General features: G+C 40.5%; 1 protein-coding gene across 2 annotated transcripts; it reads right to left on the bottom strand.

The window, feature by feature from the left end:
- Positions 1-224: 224 nt before the first annotated feature.
- On the bottom strand, positions 225-22185 carry drc3.L (dynein regulatory complex subunit 3 L homeolog). 2 transcript variants are annotated; one of them, XM_018236633.2, is made up of 13 exons: positions 22019-22185; positions 19088-19259; positions 16881-16997; positions 15737-15903; positions 14529-14675; positions 13474-13593; positions 10515-10627; positions 5993-6167; positions 3447-3578; positions 3100-3170; positions 1574-1697; positions 982-1113; positions 225-894 (listed from the first exon to the last, which is right to left on the bottom strand). In XM_018236633.2, exons 2-13 carry the CDS (start codon positions 19245-19247, stop codon positions 784-786), a joined length of 1569 nt encoding a protein of 522 aa, XP_018092122.1. In that variant the 5' UTR covers positions 19248-19259; positions 22019-22185; the 3' UTR covers positions 225-783. The 2 variants fall into 2 exon arrangements, with proteins under 2 accessions (XP_018092122.1, XP_018092121.1); XM_018236632.2 differs by having other exon boundaries at positions 19088-19256.
- Between the last annotated feature and the right edge of the window lie 186 nt (positions 22186-22371).

Below are 22371 nucleotides of genomic sequence, written 5' to 3'. Positions count from 1 at the left end.
TATTTCTTGAACTGGAGAAATTCATCTATACTTGAAATTTTCAAAAGCAATTCACGTTAAAGCAGTGCTTCACCTACTATGTTATAGAATGGCCTATTCTAAGCAACTTTTCATTTGGTCTTCATTATTTATTGTTTTATAACGTAATTGTTTCCCTTTTTCTTCTGATTCCAGCTTTCAAAAAGGGGGGTTACTAAAAAAAACAAATACTCTGTAAGGTCACACGTTTATAGTTAATGCTACTTTTTATTACTCATCTTTGCACTCAGACACTCTCCTATTCATATTCCAGTCTTTTGTTAAACTCAATGCATAGTTGCTAGGGTAATGTGGACCTTAGCAACCTGATAGCTGAAATTTAAATTCAGAGAGCTGCTGAATAAGCTTAATAACTCAAAACCCACAAGTAAAAAATGAAAACCAACTGCAAGTTGTCTTAGAATACCACTCTCCACGTCATTCTAAAAGTTAGTTTAAAGGTGAACAACCCCTTAATGAGAACATCAGGAAGTCCATTTACATTGAGGAAGCTTTGGCTGAATGGCCACTGACCGACCTTGTAGTAACTGCCAAGTTCAGGCTGACAGTTATCTGTACACTTACAGTAATTATGAGGTGACACAGATGCATAACAAAACTAATATCTCAACCTCAATATGCTTGAGGTTGTAAGTAAATGAGCCTTTTCCTAAAGACTTGAGGTCCAAGTCTAGACAGCAGCTATTGGTATTGGGTAGTACAGACATAGCTGTCTCGGATATGGTACAAGGCTGAAGGACAGGCTCATATCTGCTCATGCACCTCTAGGTTGTCCAGCTCATCCCGTAAGTGGTCGATGTACGTGGTGATTTCTAGTATTCGCTTGCGGTTCCTTTCTGTTTCTTCTTTTTGCACCTATCAGAAACCAGAGACATTGGAGCTTATGGTACAGAGCAGAATTGTCTTCATATGCATTATGTGTAGTAATAGAGAGAGACTCACCGTTTGAATGAGGGTGTTGGCCCAGGTGTTGATCTTGGTGACCAGCTCATCCTCGCGGTTATCGATTTTCAGCAGGTGGGTATCGTGTGATGCGCTGACTGCGTTAATGACCGTGTCCTTGTCCACAAAGATCTGCCAGGAATGTAAGTGCATAAGTCATAGAGGTATAAGCAACACTAACATGTAGCAAAGGTAACAGAAAATGGAGCCGATTTATAAACAGTGACTGTTTCAGAGATCTCATTGTGAGGATTGTGTCCGATTATTAAAACCGCAAAGGTCAGAAAAGTGTTTATAAATGGAACATTCAAGCTAGGGAAGCAGCAAATCCTCTACTTTGGGATTCGGCCAAATCCTTTGTGAAATATTTGGCTGAGTCCCGAATCGAAACTGAACCCTAATCAGTTCAGTTGTGGTTAAATGTTTTTACTTTCTTGTTTGTGTGTCGAAAAGTCATGCGATTTTTCAGATTTGATTCGGCCGACTCTGAATACTGAGAATCCTGGCCGAATCCTGGATTTGGTGCAGCCCTAAATCAACCTGTTGGGAATCCTTTAGGATTTTAATAAATCTGTCAGCAAATGGTTCTTACCATTCTGAGGTCATCTGTGATCTCGTCCTCCATCTCTCCCTTTAGCACCTTCTCTAGTATGTTGATGGAAATCTCCAGGAGCTTCTCATGATGATGATTCTCCAGGTCTCTGATCTGAGCCATTGTATATGTGGGGGTTAAGGACACATTGGGAGAGCCAAACAGTAATCTGGGGCAGAGGGGAGCTGCCATGTATTGTCTGTGATCTTGGCACCTCAACTGAGCATTGTGGGAATGGTAAACTTGCAGAGTGAGGTTTGAATCCTGAATGTACAGACTGATGACATCACACTGTGCAGGGAGGTTAGGTATTGTATATGTACCTGGATTTGACTTTGAAGCGAGTGGAACTTGGCCTGTTTGTTAAAATAGAACTAAAGCTTAACTAAAGAAGTAGCTATAAATGTTGTACATTATGTTCTGTGCTTCTGTACCAGCCCAAGGCAACCACAGCCCTTTAGCAGTAAAGATCTGTGTCTCCAAAGATGCCCCAGTAGCTCCCCATCTTCTTTTCTGCTGATTCACTGCACATGCTCTGTGCTGCTGTCACTTACTGAGCTTAGGGACCCACTCACAATATACAGTACACATAGAATAGAAATGTCACAATATAAGCCCTGTAGCATCAGCTTATATTACAGGGGAAGCTCATTTTCTGCTGGATAATTAGTGACGAGCCCTAAGCTTAGCTTCTCAACAGCCAATCAGAGCCCACTGAGCATGTGAGTGTCACAGACACTTTCCAAGATGGTGACCCCCTGTGACAAGTTTGAAGTCCTGGATCATTGCTGCTATTGACAAGCTTTAGCCTCGTGCAATAAGTTCAGTATATAAAATATGGCATTTTAGCCATATTCATTTTTAGGGTTTAGTTCTCCTTTAACAGGCCAAGTTACAATCCATTCTCCTATTATGTGACAATATGTGCAGCCTTATATAGAAAGAAAGAGCCCTTTAGCACAGATTTATGACATCACACCTAGCACTGAGCTGATTAAAGTTCACCTACCTGGGTAAGTCCTACTATAGGAAGAGAGTGGTTTATATCCCAGCCTGTAAAGCAGAGAGAGATGACTTCCAGAAGAGAAGCTGATTAGTGTACATCTACCTCGTTCAGCCTCATCATTGGAAAAGAGCATTTTATATCCCAGCCCTAAAGCACCGAGTAACGACTCTGCACCCAACCGTGTACATGTGTCTTTATCTGCCCTACCATTAATGGGGTGAGGCATGTAGTACTGTCATAAAGCAATAAGGCACAAAGTGAAGAATTTCTGTTTGGACACGAATTAGTGGAGCTGTAACTGGCCAAACATCAGAGAACAAGGTGCAGGTTGGATATGTGAATATTATTTTGCCCACTAGAGGTGCACATCATACGCCTGGTGATACAGGTGCAGTGCAAATAAGTGCCCTACACACGGGAGCAACTGCTCATCATTCTGGATAAACTGTGCAGCATTCAAGATAGATAAATGGATGTGTTTTGGAAGGCTGAACCCCATAAATGTCCATACAAAGGATATAAGCCCTGTACAGTTTCCAGGAATGTAGAGACCATCTCAGAGACATTTCTTTCATATTCCTTTATGATATCCTGATGAAGAACAAAAGGTGGCCAGTATTGGGAATTCAATTGGAAGCCAAAGACATAGTCCTACAGTGATGTGTGAGCTGGCCCGATACCCGCGGATTTACCCCCCTTTTCCCCCGACCTTAAAAATGCCAGCTTCTGACTTCCGGGTTGAACTTTTATAGCCGTGCGCCCCACCCCTTTTGTGACATCATCAGCGGGGCTATAAAAGGAAGTCAGGATCGGGCGAGCGCAGATGGAGGGAGGGTGGGGGCAGGGATTTTCACTATCCTACAGTACCTCTATCTGGTCTACCAGCTGCAGTTCCAGAGTCATCAGGGAGTCCAACAGCTTGGTGATGTCATCAATATACTGTGAGATTTTAAGGTCTAGGAGGTCCTGATTACTTGTCTGTGAGAGTTCATTCAAAATCTAAAAACAGAGAGATGGGTAAGAAGACAGAGATATCAATAACATTCTAGTTGTAAGTGGAGAATTCATGTCCCCTCTTAATGTTTTCATGGTTTCACTGAAAACAAATACCGCAATATCCTCTGTGTTGATAAATTGGATCTTAACAGGCCCGGATTTGTGGGCAGGCAACAAAGGCCGAAGCCTAGGGAGACAAAAATTGGGGGGCAGTATACTGGGGACTGGACAGGAGATTCTAACAGAGGTTTGAATCTCCCACCTTCCCAGTCCCCAGTGGAAGACATTGCAATAAGCCAGAAGAAGCAGAGCTAGTGGGGGCCAATTTTGACCTGGTCAGCTCGGTTTTTTATCGGATGAGGTGGAGGGGGGTCTGGTGCTGAGGGGTCAGGTACTAGTGGTGGTGGGGGCCTAGGGGTGTAGCATCTTGAAATCCAGTCCTGGGTCTTAAACCTGACCCAAGGGATTACCACAAGTGAATATTATGTCCTCACAGCAACACAGATAGGTTTGTCAGAGGATCCCGAGCACTTAATGATCCAACTGGGTTGCCAAGGGGATATCTGATAAAACTGCCCCACTGGTGAGACCTACAGCAATTCTGCTACCTGCAGGAAAGGGAACACACTGTAAAAACATGGTGCACTCTGCCCTGTAGGTAATCAATGACCCCTTAATTTTTATTGGATCAGTTTTCAGATATGATGGTGAGTTCCTCAACCTAACTATTTTTCTAAGTGCATTCAGCATGGTCATTATGTGAGTCACTGACATATTTCCCCTGCTAACTGGCTTATTATTACTGGTTTATTCCAGCAGAAGTCAGTACTTTGCAATGGGAGGAGGCCACTGAGATCCTCTGTAGTGATCTCATTTCACTGCAGGATAAGCTAATTCATTATAAATTTATACATCAATTATATATTACCCCCTAAAGCTTCAGAAAATGGACCAGCAATCAGTGATCCCCAACCAGTAGCTCACGAGTAACATGTTACTCTCCAACCCCTTGGATGTTGCTCTCAGTGGCCTCAAAGCAGGAGCTTATTTTTGAATTCCAGGCTTGGAGGCAAGTTTTAGTTGCATAAAAACCAGATGTACTGCCAAACAGAGCCTCAATGTGGGTTGACAATCCACATAGGGGCTACTAAATGGTCAATCACATCACTTATTTGACACCCAAGGAACATTTTTCATGCTAGAGTTGCCCCCCAACTTTTACTTCTGAATGTTGCTCACGTGTTCTAAAGGTTGGGGATCCCTGGCCTGAAGCATCCTTTCTGCACCTGGCCTGGCAATGCCCTCGGATACAGAGCTTTTGGAGGGAGGTAATGCAATATCTAGCAAACAACTTAGCATTTCCACAGGTATGCTCCCTGGAAATTTACTTGAGTTAGTGATCTCCTAACCCTAAACCGGGCCAGATCACTTATGAGACTAGCCTTGAACTATGCCAAGAAAGCAGTAGTCATGAACTGGATGGACAATGGAGCCCCAGCAGTTGCTCAATGGGTCAGTGTAATCAACAGAGCCCTTCCCTCCACCAAGCTAACCTATTTGGTCAGAGGTTGTCCTGGGAAATTTGAAAAAATATGGTACTCATGGCTGGATATTAATTTGATTGAGCTTGCTGAGAGCTAAATTAGACTGACTGTGTGCTTCAATACAGGGTCGGACTGGGGGCCCCCCTCCAGGCAGTCCCTGAACCCCCTCCTGACTTCCAGCCCCCTGCCTGCCTCCACCGAGCCGTGTGCATGCAGGGGACGCACATGCGCGTGAAGAAGTCGCAACGTGCGTGCATGTAAAGAAGATGCTCCGCTGCATTAACTTAGTTTTCTGGGGGAACAGGTCCAGGCCGACGGGGGCCCATGAGGCCTCCTGACCTTCATCCCCCTGCCTGCATCCGCAAACGCGCCGTGTGCATGCAGAAGACACGCATGAGCACGGAGAACATGCGACGCTCATGCACGTAAAGAAGATGCTCCGCATCATTAACAACAAGCGTTTTCTGGTGGAGCAGGTCTGGGCCGGGGCCCACCAGGTTTTTTCCCGGTGTCCCGCTGGCCCAGTCCGACCCTGCTTCAATACCTTAGTCGTATGTAGATGTAACTATGTACGGTGATGTAGCTCACATGACGTATTTTGTATTATACACTAGAGGAACTGCGTAACAACAGCTATTACCTTGTATGAACCAAGTTGTTATATGTTTCCCTCTCCTCCTTCCCTGAAAATTTAAATAAATAAAAACTTGAAAAAAAAAAAAAGTCAGTACTTTGAGAGCAATGTACACTTCATGGTTGAGCTATTTGCAATAGGGGAAAAAGTTAGGTTGAGGATTAACACTCCTAAACAACTCCTGTAGCTTGTATTCCTGAAGTCTCACTTGCAATTGGTCATGTTCCTTTTAGCCATACCTCCGAGTTCTTTTCTGTGAGCTCCTCAATTCTCTTGGCTCCTTGCTCCTGATTTTCCATTATGGCCTCTTGCATACACTCATTAAACACAGATACCTCTGCCTCTCGCTTCTCATGCTGTTTCATGCCGTATTCAAATATGTTTTGGCAGATTTCAATACATTTATTCCTGTACGTAAGACTCTGGTTAAGGAGTAATTCTGGTCAAGCTCTCATTGGCTGTAAACTGGCATCACTAGGTGCCTGTTTGTGCTGTATGTAGTAATAATCTAAGGGCCAGGGGTGGATTAATTGCAGTGCTGTGGTCCTTTATTCTATTTTGACCAGGGAGCCAACATTTACAGTTATGGGACCTGTTATCCAGAATGCTCGGGACCTGGGTTTTTTTTATGTAATTTGGATCTCCATTCCTTAAGTCTAATAAATAATTATTTAAAGAATAAATACAAGATACTGTTTTACTATTACAGGTATGGGATCTGTTATCTCGGAAACCCGTTATCCAGAAAGCTCCAAATTATAGAAAGGCAATCTCCATAGACTCCATTATAATCAAATAATCCAGATTTTTAAAATTGATTTCCTTTTTCTGTGTAATAATAAAACAGTAGCTTGTACTGGATTCCAACTAAGATATAATTAATCCTTATTGGAAGCAAAACCAGCCTATTGGGTTTATTTAATGTTTATATAATTTTCTAGTAGACTTAAGGTATGAAGATCCAAATTACAGAAAGATCCATTATCTGGCCCGAGCATTCTGGAAAACAGGTTCCATACCTGTACAGACAAAAATCATTTTTAAAAATCTGAATTATTTGATTAAAATGGAGTCTATGAAAGACAGCCTTTCCAATGGCCTTTAACGGGTTTTCGGATAATGGATCCCGTACCTGTACTGTAAATTATTTGTATTGGCTCTCGATGAACTTGTCCCAAGTGTATTGAAGGGACAGGTGTGGTGTTTTGTAAAGAATAACACAAATACTATAAAGCCCCCCTTCTTCTAAACTGGCTTAGAACAAGTACAAAAATAATGATATGGAGGCCAAAATGATACCATTAAATAAATGCTGAGCTTCTTAACTTCAAATTGAATAATCTCCATGAGATCTTCCTCAGGGAGGAGAACCTTAAAGAAACAGTTCAGTGTAAAAACAAAATGGAGAGGTTGTGCAACAAAAAAAAAAATTGGATATAGTTAGTTAGCCAATAATTTAATTTATAAAGACTGGAGTGACTGGATGTCTAACATAACAGAACCCAAAATGCCCATCTTAAAATCCCTGAGTTAGTCAGTGACTTTAAAGGGGTGGTTCACCTTTAAGTAAACTTTTAGTATGGATAAATCTGGAGCAGGCACTCAAATGAAGGTCTTCCACCAAATAGTCAAAACAATGTGAAAATGTACTGTGTCCTACGCCTTACGCGTTTCGTGTCTTCAACAATTAATCATAGGCTCACAATGAAGTGTCTTTAATCATAGGCTCACGATGATTAAGTGTTGAAGACATGAAACGCGTAAGATCAATCAATCAATCAATTTTCACATTGTTTTGACTATTTGGTGGAAGACTGCTCCAGATTAATTTGGTGGAAGACTGCCCCAGATTAATTTGAGTAAAACAGAAAGAGGAACGAACTTCACCGTTGTAAGTAGAAAGGAGGGCGATGTCAAATCTTAAAATCTTCGAATGCTTTATTGTAGTAAGTTAAAATAAAGTTAAATAGAACGGGCAGAGGAGCTGTGCTTAACGCGTTTCGTGACATAAGTGTCACTTCCTCAGAAGCATAGAGTGCCTCTACTGGAGAACCACAGAAATAACCTACACCATTAAAACCATTGAAAACATGTGTGTTAAAAATCACGTAAACAAGCGCAAGCACTTGAGATGCAAGATTCTAGACCTTAAATAAATGTATAATAGAATGGCATCTGTGTAGTCATGTAGCAGAGTCTAGTTGTAAAGATGTATCAAAAAATATCCACAAAATTACAAAACTGTATCAAAACATCCTAAAATGTTAGAAAAGTATCAAAACATCTAAAGATAAATAAAGTCTCTACACACTAGTGCTTTCATGACATTCATTAGATTCAGTTGCATCTAGGAAAGAACAGGCAGATAGCAATTCTAATAGATAAATATGTATACAAAATATGCAAAACAAATGTCTAACAAAATTTAACAAAATTTAATTTACTTTAATTTAATTTAAATAAATTCAATTGCTGATGTCTACAACGAAAAAGGGAAAATACAAAAAGGAAAAATGCAGGAGGGAAGAAAAAACACATGAGTAAAAAACCCATGCACGAAACCGGGGAATAAATCTAAATATCAATGAAACAATTCAATTCCCACTCCCTATTAAGTCCATCGGGGGCTATTGTATCTAATCTATAGATCCAAGAAGCTTCTAGTCTCAGAAGTGGTAGTTCCATATTGCCTCTACGTGGACCTATTCTCACTCTATCAATAATCTGAGCTTTGATGCATAGATTGCCATTGTGACACTCAATAAGATGTTTTGCCACTGCCGAACGCATATCATGGCGGGCTACACAATTCAAGTGTTCCGATAATCGTTTTCTAAACGGTCGGATCGTCTTGCCAACATACTGGAGCCCACAAACACAAGTAAGTAGATAAACAACTAGATTAGTACCACAGTTAGCGTAAAATTGAATATTATAAGATCTAGAATCATGTGTGCTCTTGAATGTTTTAGATGGCAGCATATATCGACAGGCACCACACCGGGTGACTCCACATCTGTAAGTTACAGATGTGGAGTCACCCGGTGTGGTGCCTGTCGATATATGCTGCCATCTAAAACATTCAAGAGCACACATGATTCTAGATCTTATAATATTCAATTTTACGCTAACTGTGGTACTAATCTAGTTGTTTATCTACTTACTTGTGTTTGTGGGCTCCAGTATGTTGGCAAGACGATCCGACCGTTTAGAAAACGATTATCGGAACACTTGAATTGTGTAGCCCGCCATGATATGCGTTCGGCAGTGGCAAAACATCTTATTGAGTGTCACAATGGCAATCTATGCATCAAAGCTCAGATTATTGATAGAGTGAGAATAGGTCCACGTAGAGGCAATATGGAACTACCACTTCTGAGACTAGAAGCTTCTTGGATCTATAGATTAGATACAATAGCCCCCGATGGACTTAATAGGGAGTGGGAATTGAATTGTTTCATTGATATTTAGATTTATTCCCCGGTTTCGTGCATGGGTTTTTTACTCATGTGTTTTTTCTTCCCTCCTGCATTTTTCCTTTTTGTATTTTCCCTTTTTCGTTGTAGACATCAGCAATTGAATTTATTTAAATTAAATTAAAGTAAATTAAATTTTGTTAAATTTTGTTAGACATTTGTTTTGCATATTTTGTATACATATTTATCTATTAGAATTGCTATCTGCCTGTTCTTTCCTAGATGCAACTGAATCTAATGAATGTCATGAAAGCACTAGTGTGTAGAGACTTTATTTATCTTTAGATGTTTTGATACTTTTCTAACATTTTAGGATGTTTTGATACAGTTTTGTAATTTTGTGGATATTTTTTGATACATCTTTACAACTAGACTCTGCTACATGACTACACAGATGCCATTCTATTATACATTTATTTAAGGTCTAGAATCTTGCATCTCAAGTGCTTGCGCTTGTTTACGTGATTTTTAACACACATGTTTTCAATGGTTTTAATGGTGTAGGTTATTTCTGTGGTTCTCCAGTAGAGGCACTCTATGCTTCTGAGGAAGTGACACTTATGTCACGAAACGCGTTAAGCACAGCTCCTCTGCCCGTTCTATTTAACTTTATTTTAACTTACTACAATAAAGCATTCGAAGATTTTAAGATTTGACATCGCCCTCCTTTCTACTTACAACGGTGAAGTTCGTTCCTCTTTCTGTTTTACAATTGTTTGCCGGCCGCAGCCAGAGCGGCTCTATTGAACTCACCGATCTGCGGTTTCTCCACACGTGGGACGCCACTTATGGGATTGTCGGCTTCCAAGCAACTCTTTCCAGATTAATTTGAGTGCCTGCTCCAGATTAATCCTTTCGGTTGTCCGCTCCCTATGCTGAGGGCTCAGGGCAGTGCACCTGGGCCACTTCCGTAATGTGGTGAGTAATCCCTTTTACTGTGTGGAGACCCTCTCTATGTTTTACTGCATAACTTTTAGTATGTTATAGAATGTCTATAGAATTCTAAGCAACTTTCAGTTGGTCTTTATTTATTTTTTTTACATTTTTTGTCTTTTCTGCTGACTCTTTCAAGATTTCAGATGGGGGTCACTGACCCCATCTAAAAACAAATGCTCTGTAAGGCTACAAATGTATTGTTATTGCTACTTTATTACTCATCTTTCTATTCAGGCCTCTCCTATTCATATTCCAGTCTCTTATTCATATCAATTCATGGTTGCTAGGGGAATTTGGGCCATTCCTAAGCAACTATGCAGCACTGGATTATGTTCACAGTAAAGGATATGAATCCATTAACTCTGCTACCCCAGGAACGCTGGATAGTTTGGTGCCATCGACATCATCTGAGTACATGCTCTCAAACAGGAAGGGGCCATTTAGATGCTCCACATAAGCAGCCTAAGCAAGAAAAGAAATAAATGTGATTATGTCAGTCATTTAGTGCAAGCAGGGCGGTGGAGTCGGTACATAAACTGTCCGACTCCTCAGTTTATGGTACCCCCGACTCCTCTGTTTTTAAAGCAACAGTAACACCAAAAACTGAAAGTGTAGCAAAGTAATGAAAATATCATGTACTGTTTCCATGCACTGGTAAAATTGGTGTGTTTGTTTCAGATCCACAACTATACTTTATATAAACAAGCTGCTGTGTAGCCATGGGGGCAGCCATTCAAGCACAGGATACACAGTAGATAACAGATAAGTACTACTATAGTTTATATAAACAAGCTGCTGTGTAGCCATGGGGGCAGCCATTCAAGCACAGGATACACAGTAGATAACAGATAAGTACTACTATAGTTTATATAAACAAGCTGCTGTGTAGCCATGGGGGCAGCCATTCAAGCACAGGATACACAGTAGATAACAGATAAGTACTACTATAGTTTATATAAACAAGCTGCTGTGTAGCCATGGGGGCAGCCATTCAAGCACAGGATACACAGTAGATAACAGATAAGTACTACTATAGTTTATATAAACAAGCTGCTGTGTAGCCATGGGGGCAGCCATTCAAGCACAGGATACACAGTAGATAACAGATAAGTACTACTATAGTTTATATAAACAAGCTGCTGTGTAGCCATGGGGGGCAGGTTACACAGGCACAGGTTACATAGCAGATAACAGATAAACCACCATTTTATTGGAGAGAGCTTATCTGTTATGTGCTGTGTAACCTGTGCCTTTTCTCCTTTTTTCCAGCCCCATGGCTACACAGCAGCTTGTTAATATAGACTATAGTAGTGTTTCTGAAGCAAACCCATCAGTTTTACCAGTGCAGGCTAACAGTATATTATATGTTAATTATTTTAAAACGCTTTATTATACTAATGTATTTGCCATGTTAATTACACAACATACGAGGCATTTTATAACTGCCAAAGCTGAAAAATATAAACCACATCCTTTAGTAATTCTAAAAAAAAATCAAAGTTAAACTACATAAACCAAAAGCAATTGGAAAACCTATAACAACTTATATATTCATTGAACTTGGCATAGAACTGTAGATTAAATACAATCCAAAAATAACTAAAGTATTGTTCTTACAAACACAATGGCTTCTGCCATATCCTCCTTCATAGAAGCTCTTAAATCTGATTTCAGTATTTTCAGTGTTTGTATTTAAAGTTATTATGAGTCGGAACATTTTTGGGGACTCCAACTCCAGATGCCCAAAATTGCTCCTGACTCTGAGTCCACGGCTCTGAGTGCAAGTATAATACAAGTCATAATAAGGCTCAAAAAATCCCTGGGTAGGGGGAAAATAGAACTCAAGTCGTGTTATTTGACATTTTTTAGAAAGCAACCAAGGAATTATTACATCTGACCAACCAGAGGTAAGATGAATGAAGGCCCAATCCTGATTGGTTTAGTATGTGTTACTACTTTGGAATAAAACTCATTCCAATTTCAATAACTTCCCCTAGTCCGCAGTTAGAAGGCAGGGTCCCTCTTGAGATATTAATATCTACAGATAGATGATTATAGGTATCTGTGTTTAAATATCATTACACTGTATATGTATAGATAGGTCTGTATAGGTAAGTGTATATATGTGCGCTGGGGATCATTTGGAGGGGTTGAACTTGATGGACTTTGGTCTTTTTTTAATCCAAATGAATTAATCCAAATGAACTATGCATTATTGTTGGAACATAACATCTCTGAGACATGTCTTTGTTTTACTCAGCAAATATATATATACATAGGGGGTTATTTATTAAAGTCCCAATGGAGTTTTTTTCACTAGCACAAAGCACAAATTTTTAGAGAAAAAATAAAACTAGCATTTTTTGTAAATTTATTATCCCTCGAGGCTGCTAAAAGTCCAAATCCGGAAATACTCCATCTTCAAGCTGTCAGGGTCTGGTAGAAGTCAATGGTAAAGTTCCCATTTCAAATTTCATGATCTGCGCTGAGTTTCGGTCAAAAATTCAGAGGTTTCGAGCAATGACACGAAAAATTTGAGCATTTTGAGCATTTTTAGGGATGCACTGAATCCAGGATTTGGTTCGGATTTGGCCTTTTTCAGCGGGATTCTATATCGGCCAAATCCTTCTGCCCGGCCGAAGCGAATCATAATTTGCATATGCAGATTAGGGACGGGGAGGGAAATCGCAATCACAAAACAAGGCAGTAAAAAATGTTTTCCCCTTCCTACCCCTAATTATCATATGCAAATTAGGATTCGGTATTCGGAATCTTTCGTGAAGGATTCCGGGGTTCGGCCGAATCCAAAATAGTGGATTCAGTGCATCCCTAGATTTTTTTCTGAACCGATTTTATCACATTTTTTCAATGATAAATAAGGTCAAATCGTGGATTCTAGTTTGGTCAGACTTTTTGATAAATAACCCCCTATAATGTATTTTTTCTGTAATCCATAATTGATCAATATAACTTGCTCTGTGTGTGCATTTGCTGTACTTTGTTATTGCATTTTACATCCACTCCATTTGCTAAATGTGCTTCGATTACTGCTAACAATAGATACTGAAATGTAAAGCAGAATAGAATTCCCTACAAGGTTTTCTTTTTTTTTTGCACAATAAAAGACAATTCTCAACATCTTTTTGCTATACACTGCACATATAGTTAATTACAAATGTGACTGCTATCGAATGCTGTATCTGTCTGGCTGTTATTGAGTGGAGTTTGGCTAACTTTAAAGGAGAATTCAGCCCCTAATAATTCCCCTAATGCAAACTGTGTACCCTAAAAGGTCTTTAGAACTGTACCTTGTGTAAATCCAACTCTCTCTGCCGCTGCTCTTCTGCTTCCTGCTTGCCCTCTGCCTGGTTCTCGTTGTGAGCGATATCATCGATGGAGTACTGGAATTTCATTATGGCAATCTCTCTCTAAGGTATAGCAGGGAATAAATTGGTAGATTAAATGACTTACTGATGCAGTTCCTGCCCAAAAAGTGAAGGAAGAAGTGAGATAATTGGAGTTCAGTAGGTAAGGTTGTTAAGACAGATGATATATATAAAAACATTTGAAAAAATAAAAGAGTGAAAAGAGTGGCTGCTGAGATTTATGGGAATTGTAGTTTGAAAGTATGAACCAAAGCAGTATACAACTTATCTAGAAGAAACAACTGTATATGTTAAAGGGGAACTCCGGCTTCCAAACCAAAATTTGATGCCCACATAACACAGGAATTGTGGGGTTTGGAGGATACAGGCTGAGGACAGATGGCTGTTGATACAAAGTAACAGTAGTCAGACAGCTCAGCAAAGTAGTAGTAGACAGATCAGCAGGAGAGCAGGGGGCTAGGCTTAGGGAACTGTTCCAAACCATTAAAAATCATGAAAAGTCTCCATAGTTTTTAATTGATGTATATTGCAAAGTTGCTTGAAATTATGTTTACGTTTCAAAAAGCTTAAGTTATGTTTGTGTGGAGTTCCCCTTTTAATATGTTAAAGAAGTAGTTAGCCTTTAAATTAACTTCTGGTAAAATGTAGTAAGTGATAGTCTGAGTCAATCTGCAATTGGTCTTCATTTTTTATTTTCATTAAATTATTATTTGGCAGCTTTGCAGTTTGAGATTTATCAGTTGCCTGGATGATAGGGTCCAGTGTACGCTAGCAACCAGATGTGTGAGTGAGAAACAGGTAAATGAATAGGAGAGGGGCTGAACAGAAAGTGTTTTCCATTGCAATGAATGGTAAGTGACCTGTGATAATCATGGTAGTTCGGTCATGTGACAGCTCACTAATGTGCTAGTACTTCTAGTTCAATTAACGAGCTCGGGGCTTTAGATCTGATCAATAACCAAACCCTTTTTACTTACAATATTCTCATCTAAGATCCTGAAGTCCAGGTACACAAGATTTGGAAGGTGAGCTGCAATGAACATTTTGTATTGGTCATCTTCAGACAGAGGGTTCCCGGCAAGATTTAATGTACGTAACTGCTTGAACTTCCTTAAGTAGATTAGCTAGGAGGCAGGGGGAAGAAAGAATATTATTAAAAGTGCCCCATACTCATTTTTAATTTGCTAACATGATACTGTCATTTTTAATGTTGAATTACCAGTCATCAGAATGAAAACATTTAACACCACAGGGAAATACGTAATAGGCAGATTTTTTTTAAACCCTCCCCCTACCCTGATTAGACCCCACTCCCTCCTCCCCCCCCAGCCTACCTGCCCCCCCCCCCGGGTTGCCCCTAATTTTTTTACTCATCCCTCCGTGCAGATTCTGGCCTCAGAGTCCACAGCGGCCATCTACTTCTTCTCCAGTAATCTTCGTGTATTGACTGCATTTTCAGCGCATGCGCAGTTGGAGTAAATTTCCGGTCCTGAAAAACAGCGCATGCGCCGAAAGTCAAGGATGTTTCCGAAAATTTTTCGTATATTTTTGTGACTTTCACCACATGTGCAGTGGTTTGGGACCGGCGATTTACTCCAACTGTGCATGAGCCAAAACTTTCCAAAAAAAGACAGAAGAAAGAAGATGGCGCCCGTGAACTCCCGTGGCCACAATCTGCACAGAGGGGTGAGTAAAAAATTATGGGCATTTGCCTGGGGGGGGGGGCAGGTAGGCTGGTGGGGAGGAGGGAGGGAGGTCTATCCAGGATAGGGGGGATGGGACGGTTTGAATTCTCCTTTAAAGTATCCCTGAAAGGGGCAGATGTATCAAAATGTGAGAATATCTCACCACAGAAAAACCCACTTTCAATCCATTCCTATGGGATTTTTAGAAGTCTATTAAACAATGGGTGAAAGTTAGAGTTCACCATTAGATAAATACACAGTGTATCTTGGCGAGCTCTATATCACACTTTGATATATCTGCTCCTAAATGATCAATGCTTACTGCTTGCAAACAGCCTTCCTTCTTTGTTTATGAACGTCAAAACAGCAATTTCAGCGTATGAAAATGATTCCGTAATTGCCTTTTAACTAGTCACAAGCAGCCAAGAGAGAGAGGTGTGCCAATTGGTTTCAAGAAATACCAATAATAACAAGAAAATTGATCATGACGCCTTCCTTACATTTTCCAGAGAGGTCAGATTATTGTTGCCTAAGGATAAAACCTGTAGATTGCACAGGGCGTCCATATTCTCCACCACAGAAATCCTATTGTTGTACAGGCTGAGGTCCTCCAGTTTGGTCAGTGCATTCAGTCCTTCTATCACTTCTATATTGTTAAATGACAAGTCTGCAAGACAAACAACAAGAGTCAGAAACATATTACAGTTAAACTATTGCTAAAACTAATCTCCAACATTTACCAAATATGTTAAATCTTACACTGCTTGCTTTTAGAGAAAATGTCCCCAAAATCCTTACTAGCACCATTGCCAGTGGCTCTAAGGACTTTGCATAGTGGGATTCCAGTCAATCCCCATCTATTGATGTAAAGTCATTAGGGATGCACCGAATCCAGGATTCAGTTCGGGATTCAGCCTTTTTCAGCAGGATTAGGCCGAATCTTTCTGCCCGGCAGAACTGAATCCTAATTTGCATATGCAAATTAGGGACGGGGAGGGAAATCACATGACTTTTTGTCAAAAAACAAGGAAGTAAAAAATGTTTTCCCCTTCCCACTTACCTATGGATGGAATATAATAAAGAACAACATTTAAAGTAACAGTTCAGTGTAAAAATAAAAACTAGGTAAATACATAGGCTGTGTAAAATAAAAAATGTATCTAATATAGTTAATCATAAATATAATGTATAAAGGCTGGAGTGACTGGATGTGTAGTATAATAGCCAGAACACTACTTCCTGCTTTTCAGCTCTCTAACTCTGAGTTAGTCAGTGACTATAAGGGGTACCACATGGGAAATAACTGTTCCGTGGTTTTTTCAATTGATCCTCAGCATTCAACAGTTATGACCCATGTGTCTCCACCTCAAGTCACTGATTGGTTACTGCCTGGTAACCAATCAGTGGAAAGCAAGAGAGCTGAAAAGCAGGAAGTAGTGTTCTGGCTATTATGTTAGACATCCAGTCACTCCAGCCTTTTAGATTACATTTTTGGCTAACTAACTATATTAGAAACATTTCTTATTTTGCACAGCCTATCTATTTACCAAATTTAACAATTCCTTTAAACACTCTCTAAGCTTGCGTAGCCCTTTAACCCCTTCATTACATCCTACATTTACCTACCACCCCTCCATTCCTTACCAAGCCAGACTAAATGCACCAAGGTGTCCAACCCACTTATCTTCTCGATGACGTTATTATCCAGCTGCAACTTTGTCAGACTGTGAAACTGCCACAGGTTATCTACTTTCAGAACGTCTGCAACAAAAGAGCAAACACATTACTGTGAAACGCTGAACCTCTCACACATCCATACAAGGTTACAAAATAACTCCTGCAGCAGATACTGGCACAGCCTAAAGCAGATACCTTCAGCCTACTGTACAATACTGGTTATAAGGTAACATGGTGGAAACTCACAGCAACTAGTTTCTGAAACTTAAACTATTGGTTTTTTTACTGTTACACTGTATTATGTACATTATCTTGAGAAAAATTAAAATACGCTGTATATGTATATGTCCTCAGTCCCCGCACTTGTAGAGGCAAATTTATCAAAGGTCGAATTTCGAATTCATGTGAATTTTTTTAACTCTGATAAATTCGACTATACTTGAAATTCGATTGGGGTGTTATTTAATAAAAAAAAAAAATTATATAAAACTCGAACTAATATTACCGACCCAAAACTCAAATTTGACTAAATCTCCGAATAAAAAACAGGAAGGCTAGTAACATCTTTAAATTAGTCACTGGACCTTTCCCATTGACTTGTGCATGAACTCGGTGGGTTTTAGGTGGCGGATAGTCAAATCAGAATTTAAAAAAGGGGAAGGTTTGATAAATCTCAAGATTCGAATTCGAAATACATTTTTTTGGATTATTCACAATTCGAATTTGAGAGTTTTGACCATAATGTTCAATTTGACCTTAATAAATCTGCCCCTTAGAGTGACCTTTTGTGACAATAATAGCTTTAAAGTGATCCTGACGCATTCCTATAAAAATTGGTTGGAAGGTATAAGAGTGTCACTAGGAAAGGTGGAAATCCTTTCTATAGACAATTGCTCTATGCCACCTCCAGCCCAGTGGCTTGTGTAGTAGAGAGGGCTGCATCCATCCATCATGCTGAGTTGGGAACAGCACATATGCTGGAGTACAGATGAAATCTCCAGTGGAGTGGATCCTGAGTGGGTGGAGTCAGGGTGGGAGTGGGCGGGGTCAGGGTGGACAGGTCGTGTGGAGAGTGGGCGGAGGCAGGAAGTGGGTGGGAGGAGTGGGTGGGAGGATGGAGATCGGAGTGCACTGGGCTAGTGATGTGGGTCCGGCGGATTGGGGCCAACCTTGCACGCTCCTTTCCGGGTTGCGGACCCGGAATGAGTTTTTATAGATGCACGCCTCTCGCCCCTTTTGTGATATCATCGGCGGGGGCAGGTCTATAAAAGAGACCCTGAAATCAGGCTTGGGCGGGCACAGGTGGTGGGAGGGCGGGTGCGGGTCGGGAAAAGCCCCGCTGGGCCCTTCTGAAGATTGTTTTGCAGGGGGGCTCAAACAGTCTATGAGTAAGTGCCCACTTCAGGCACAAAATGCATTAGGCTTATGTAGAGCCGGGCCAAGCCGGGCAGGTGCCCTAGGCAGCATGCCCGGCTGCTGCGCCGGCTGGATGAGCGCTTCTGCGCATGCGCGAATTGACGCATGCATGGGACAGTGGACGGTCGCCAGAGAAGGGGCCAGACTAGGGGTAGGAGTAAGTACGTGCCTGGCGCCCCTCCACCTTTGCGCCCTAGGCACGTGCCTACTCTGCCTACCCCTAGTTCCGGCCCTGGGCTTATGTATGCCCTAATAAAGTCTTTTTAACTTTATATATACTTGGGCTATAATAATAGTTGGTCTCTTCCTATTTTTGAATTCTCCTTATACTGCAAAAAATGATTGGCAACCCTTGGACTGGGGGTTTCCCTGGAGACCACTTTATAACTTATAGCTTTTTTATTTCTTTAATTTCGATTTTTTGCTTTAAGAAAAGAGCCATACACCATTGTCTATACGTTTATATAGACCCCCCACAGGTCCAAAAAATAGTGACTGTCTATGACATCTTATAGCAGCCCCTCCGGCATTTGCCAGAATCCACAGACTGCTAGTCCTGGGATCTCAATAAATCACTAAAGAATTAGCACATTTGCTGAAGTGTGTGTCATCTTATTTCTTATTTTGCATGGAATATTGGAACCGATTGATGCAGCAAGGTTTCAGGGATAGAGCACCACGAGACAATTGCAGCCCTCTTGAACTATTGCAACTAGTCTGGGTCTGCCCCACAGAAATGGCAGGAGACATTGACTTACTTCTGAAATCAAGGCGAAGGCTGGTGACGTGCTTAAAGTCTATCCCCTCCAGCTTAGCGATGCGACCAGCCTCCTCCTTAGGCCCTTGTTCCTCCACTGCATTCCTGAGCATCTCATCATCAACAACATTGGGTTCCATTGTATCGTACAGGCTGCTCATTTCCTATGTCTGCTTGAGGATGAAAAGTCATTGTGGTTATGGTGAATCTGCATCAGAAGGAAGATCCCTGGATCCTGATCATCCTGGTTTAGAGGGACTCTGTTGCTGTGTGTGTGTTAGTGCCAAGGGAGCAAGAAATCAGGTCTCTCAACACAAACCCCTGACACTTGATAGTAAAGCAACAAAGCATTGAGGGCTGTAACTAAGTCTATACCAGGCAATAACAGTGGGGCAAAGGGCTACAGCTTTAGGATAATGTGTAAAGTCTGTGGGTACAGTGTGGGTACAGTAATTACCATAGAGGAATATAAGTGTGCATGAATACATATCTATCTAAACACCTGTTCGTACAATTATAAAAAAAAAATATTCATACCAATACAGGTAAGATCTGAATTACGGGAAGGCCATCTCACATAGATTCCATTTCAATAGAATAATTAAAATGTTTAACAAAATGATTTCCTTTTTCTCTGTAATAATAAAACCGTAGCTTGTACTTGATCCCAATTAAGAAATGAATGAATGAATTGGAAGCAAAACCAAGTCTGTTGGGTTTATTTAAAGGGGTGGTTCACTTTTTAGTTAACTTTTAGTATGTTATAAAATGGTCAATTCTAAGCAACTCTTCATTGTTTCTTTTCTATAGTTAGCTATTTATTTGCCTTCTTCTTCTGGCTCTTTCCAGCTTAAAGGAGAAACACACTCCTTATTAAAAAAACCCTACCCTCCTACCCCACATAGACCCCCTCCCTCCTCCCCTCCAGCCTAGCTGCTACCCCTGGCAAATGCCCCTAACTTTTTACTAGGGATGCACCAAATCCACTATTTTGGATTCGGAGGAACCCCCGAATCCGTCACAAAAGATTTGGCCGAATACCGAACCGAATCTGAATTTGCATATGCAAATTAGGGGTGGGAAGGGGAAAACATTTTTTACTTCCTTGTTTTGTGACAAAAAGTCATGTGGTTTTCCTCCCCGATGCTAATTTACATATACAAATTAGGATCCAGTTCAGCCGGGTTGAAGGATTCGGCCAAATTTGAATCCTGCTGAAAATGGCCGAATCCTGGCCGCATCCCGAACCAAATCCTTGATTCGGTGCATCCCTACTTTTTACTCACCCCTCGGTGCAGATTCAGGGATCGGAGTTAACGGCAGCCATCTTCCAGGTCTTCGTGTCTTCTTCAGGCGCTTCCATCAATTTCAGCGCATGCACAGTTGTCGCTACCCGGGAAATTGCTCCAACTGCGCATGCGCCACTTTGCCAGTCTCAGTCTCAGATTATCAAAGAAGCAGAAGATGGCTGCCGTGAACTCTGATCCCTGAATCTACACCAAGGGGTAAGTAAAAAAAAGTTAGGGGCATTTGCCTGGGGTAGCAGCTAGGCTGGGGGGTGGAGGGAGCGGGGTCTATGTGGGGTAGGGGGGTAGAGTTTTTTTAATAAGGGGTTTGTTTCTTCTTTAAATGGGGGCCACTCACCCCATCTAAAAGCCAAATGCTCTGTAAGACTACAACAATATTGTTATTGCTACTTTTTATTACTTATCTTTCTATTCAGGCCTCTCCTATTCATATTCCAGGCTCTTATGCAAATCAGTGCACGGTTGATAAGGTAATGTGTACCCTAGCAACCAGGTTGCTGAAATTGCAAACTGGAGAGCTGCTGAATAAAAAGCTAAATAACTAAAAAAAAAACAAATAATAAAAAAAAAATAAACCCAATTGCAAACTGTCTCAGAATATCACTCTCTACATCATACTAAAAGTTAACTCAAAGGTGAACAACCCCTTTAATGTTTACATGATTTTCTACTACATTTTAAAGGGGTTGTTCACCTTTTGAGTTAACTTTTAGTATGACGTAGAGAGTGATATTCTGAGACAATTTGCAATTGGTTTTTATTTTTTATTATTGGAGGTTTTTGAGTTATTTAGCTTTTTATTCTACAACTCTCCTGTTTGCAGTTTCTGTTATCTGGTTGCTAGGGTCCAAATGACCCTAGAAACTATGCATTGATTTGAATAAGAGACATGAATACGATTAGGAGAGGGTCTGAATAGAAATCTGGTAATAAAAAGCAGCAATAACAATAAGGGGCATATTTATCAAGGGTCAAATTTCAAATTGAGATAACTTCGAAATTTGAATATAAAAAGACCAACCAAAATTAAGTCAAAAGTTTTTTTTGGGTCAAAAGGTCCATTTTCGATCGAATACGTCCATATTCGGCCGAATTTGAATCATATGAATCGAAGGAATATCTCATTCGATCAAATTCGATTCAAACTTTTTCCCAAAAAAAAAAACTTAGATTTTTCAAAGTCCACCATCCATTGACTCATTTGATTTCTAGGAGGTCCCTCATAGGCTAAAACAGCAATTCGGCAGGTTTTAGATGGCGAATGGTCGAAGTTGAATTTTTAAAGCGACAGTACATGATAAATTACGATATTCAAGTTTTCGAATTTTGTTTCAAATTCAAATTGAATTTGGACTATTCCCTAGTCGAAGTACAGAAAAATAGCTCGAAATCCGAATTTTTTTTCATTCGAAAATTCGCCTCGACTTTTGATAAATCTGCCCCCAAATGTGTAGCCTTACAGAGCATTTGTTTTGTAGATGGGGTCAGTGACCCCCATTTGAAAGCTGTAAAGAGTCAGGAGAAAAGGGCAAATAATTCAAAAACTATAAAAAACATAAACAATAAAGACCAATTGAAGAGTTGCTTAGATTGTATTACATATAATAATAAGAAAAGACACGTACCTGATATTATTTACAACATCTGAATCGCACAGGCAGCGCCGCAGCAGCGTCTCCCTGTTGCTAGGGGAAACTAAGCACGTGACGTAAAGAAAGCTTCCGGAGAATAGTTTGTTTGACCTCTCCTGAACGTTCACATAAAGATTTCGCATTCAGTTTCCATTTGACCAATCGCAGTAGATTTACGTTTTTCTGGGCGGAGCGGATTAACGCAATGAGAAAATAATAAACAGGCGCAGGATAGTAGCAAGGCCGGGATTGGCTGTAGCCGCTGGTCATCGACCTACCTACGCCCATGCGTCATTAGTGTTGACGGACAATTTGAAAATCCAATCAAATGTGTCTCTTTAGCTCAG

This window comes from Xenopus laevis, chromosome 9_10L (genome assembly GCF_017654675.1).
Source record: "Xenopus laevis strain J_2021 chromosome 9_10L, Xenopus_laevis_v10.1, whole genome shotgun sequence".
In the NCBI taxonomy this organism is placed as follows: domain Eukaryota; kingdom Metazoa; phylum Chordata; class Amphibia; order Anura; family Pipidae; genus Xenopus; species Xenopus laevis.
The sequence above is the reverse complement of the archived record's forward strand: the minus strand, read 5'-3'. Positions and strand labels throughout refer to the sequence as shown.